Here is a 2,279-nt window from a genome sequence, read left to right as displayed (position 1 = left end):
GTGGTGTCACCTGTGAGTCCACACCTGCAGAATGAATCAGATGTGTTAGGAAATAGTTTAATTGTTATTATAAAACTTAAACTCTTTCTAGAATATAAAACTTAAACTCTTTCCTTACACATCTGAATCCGGTCACCCTGTGTTTTGTGCCCCGTCAGTACCTTGAGTGATAATCTAGGGTGTTTGTGTGACCAGATGAGAGTACTATCAAGGTCTGCTGTATGTACAAAACTTTGGGAAGAACGTTCATTTTCAATATATGAATACAACAAAGCCAACCAAACTGTGGTTTGTTCCAGGTCCAGAGCACCAGGGGCCGTTACAAATATCTTGAAATATCAGGGTTTTTTATGTTATTGGAAAGTGTTCAGAAATAAAGGTTTAATATTTCTGATATTGATTATAAAATCTCTGTCATCTCAGTTAATATTCTGTAAAATGAATGTGTTCGAAGAACCTGTATCCTCTTTATATCAATATGTGGGACAGAAATACTACCTTTAAATTATTTGTGCACTTTATGTAAGATTAGTACGACTGAGTAAATCATGGTATCCCATTATTATTGTTTTCTTCTCCAGAAGATCTTCTTTTTGGACAAGCTAATGGCTAATAATTCTGGTATTTTTTCATATGAACTTCTTGTCTTCCCGGGACTCCCCGAGAAATATGAGATTCTGGTATCTGTGGCAATGTTCCTCATCTATAACATGTCATTGATTACAAACGGCATTGTGATATTACTGGTATTTTCACAACGGAATCTACACCACCCGATGTACAAGTTCATTGGAAATCTCGCTCTCTCAGACCTGCTATTTGACACAATCACCTTGCCCAAAATTGTAGCCAAGTACTGGAATGGAGATGGATCAATGTCTGTACCAGGATGCATCACTCAGTTATTTTTTGTCCACTTTCTCGGGTCACTTGACTCTTTTCTCATCATGGTGATGGCACTTGATCGTTATGTTGCCATTTGCAAGCCGCTGAGATATCCCTCCATAGTAACCAATAAGTTTGCTGCCATTCTCTGTAGCCTTGTCTGGATTTTAGCTGCTATTGCGCCATCTCACAGCACAATACGGAGTGCGCAAATTAATTACTGCGGCAAAAACAAAATTAAGAGCTGTTTCTGCTCCACTCCAAGTGTGTTCAGCTTGGCGTGCACTGACTATTCTACTGCTCTACAGATATCTAGTACTATTGCTGTTACTGTTCTTCTTGGCCCTCTGTCTTTAATAATATTGTCCTATATATTCATCATTAAGATGATCCACTCCTCATCCCGATCAAAGAGTTGGCAGAAGGTGTTTCACACTTGTACCACTCACTTTCTGGTCATTGGTTTGTATTACATTCCACGTGTAACTCTTTATTTCACAAATCTGTACCGTGTGGTTATTAATGCTGATATAAATGTCTTACTTCTTTGTCTTTATACTTATATCCCTCACTTAGCAAATCCTGTTATATACTGTCTCCGCACGGAAGAAATCAGAAACACTCTTCAATGTGCTTTTTTTCAAAAATTTAATTTTAAAGGAATACTATGTAAAAATAGGGGAAAAAAAACTAAACAAAATAACAAATAGAAAATCTTAAGCTGGAACAATGGGATCTCCAGAGGTTTGTGGTGACTGGGTTAAAAGGTAGAAATAAATCAATATATTATTGTAACTTACTAAAAGAAATGACTGTTATTTTCTAATTAAAACGCGTTATCATGACGATATTATGCGATTCTTTATTATTTAATTGAGAGGAGCTCCTCTAATGTGCAATAAATATTAATCTCAAAGGGATATACTGATATTTAATTGTTAACACCTTCACTGCCAATAAATATACAGAAAAAAAAAAACACCACCGGAATCCAAGCTTTTTGGGCTCCCTGGGAAGTAATGTTTATATTATTTTTTCAGTTCAGTATGCATAGTCATCACATTCTCTATTTGTAACAAAACTATCAGGAAAATAAAGCTACCATGGCATTGAAAACATGTTCTTATACACTCACCCACAAAGACACTTACGCACAGTGAAATATTCATGAATATGACCATAGGTACTGGATTTAAATACAATACATTCTGATTGGTAATATATGTCTGATTTTGTAGCTATAAAAGGCAATTTACAAAAATAAAGTTTTACATTTTACAAGACTACTTAAAATCAACTATCTCCACAAACAAATATGTTGATTCAGTTCCATCATATGGTCATATCGTGTTAACCCCACCACTACGCTGCAGTACCCCATTATTGCTGGGACC

At 35.7% G+C, this 2,279-nt stretch overlaps 1 protein-coding gene across 1 annotated transcript; it reads left to right on the top strand.

Annotated features, from left to right (window-relative positions):
- The first annotated feature begins 605 nt into the window (after positions 1-605).
- On the top strand, positions 606-1,939 carry LOC134586044 (olfactory receptor 12D1-like). The gene is made up of 2 exons (XM_063441555.1): positions 606-1,515; positions 1,926-1,939. Exons 1-2 carry the CDS (start codon positions 606-608, stop codon positions 1,937-1,939), a joined length of 924 nt encoding a protein of 307 aa, XP_063297625.1.
- Positions 1,940-2,279: the final 340 nt, after the last annotated feature.

Source organism: Pelobates fuscus, chromosome 1 (assembly GCF_036172605.1).
Source record: "Pelobates fuscus isolate aPelFus1 chromosome 1, aPelFus1.pri, whole genome shotgun sequence".
Classification (NCBI taxonomy): Eukaryota; Metazoa; Chordata; class Amphibia; order Anura; family Pelobatidae; genus Pelobates; species Pelobates fuscus.
The sequence above is the reverse complement of the archived record's forward strand: the minus strand, read 5'-3'. Positions and strand labels throughout refer to the sequence as shown.

What these genes read in the sequence shown, in the direction of transcription:
- LOC134586044 (XM_063441555.1), top strand. Translation starts at nt 606, where the DNA reads ATGGCTAATAATTCTGGTATTTTTTCATATGAACTTCTTGTCTTCCCG.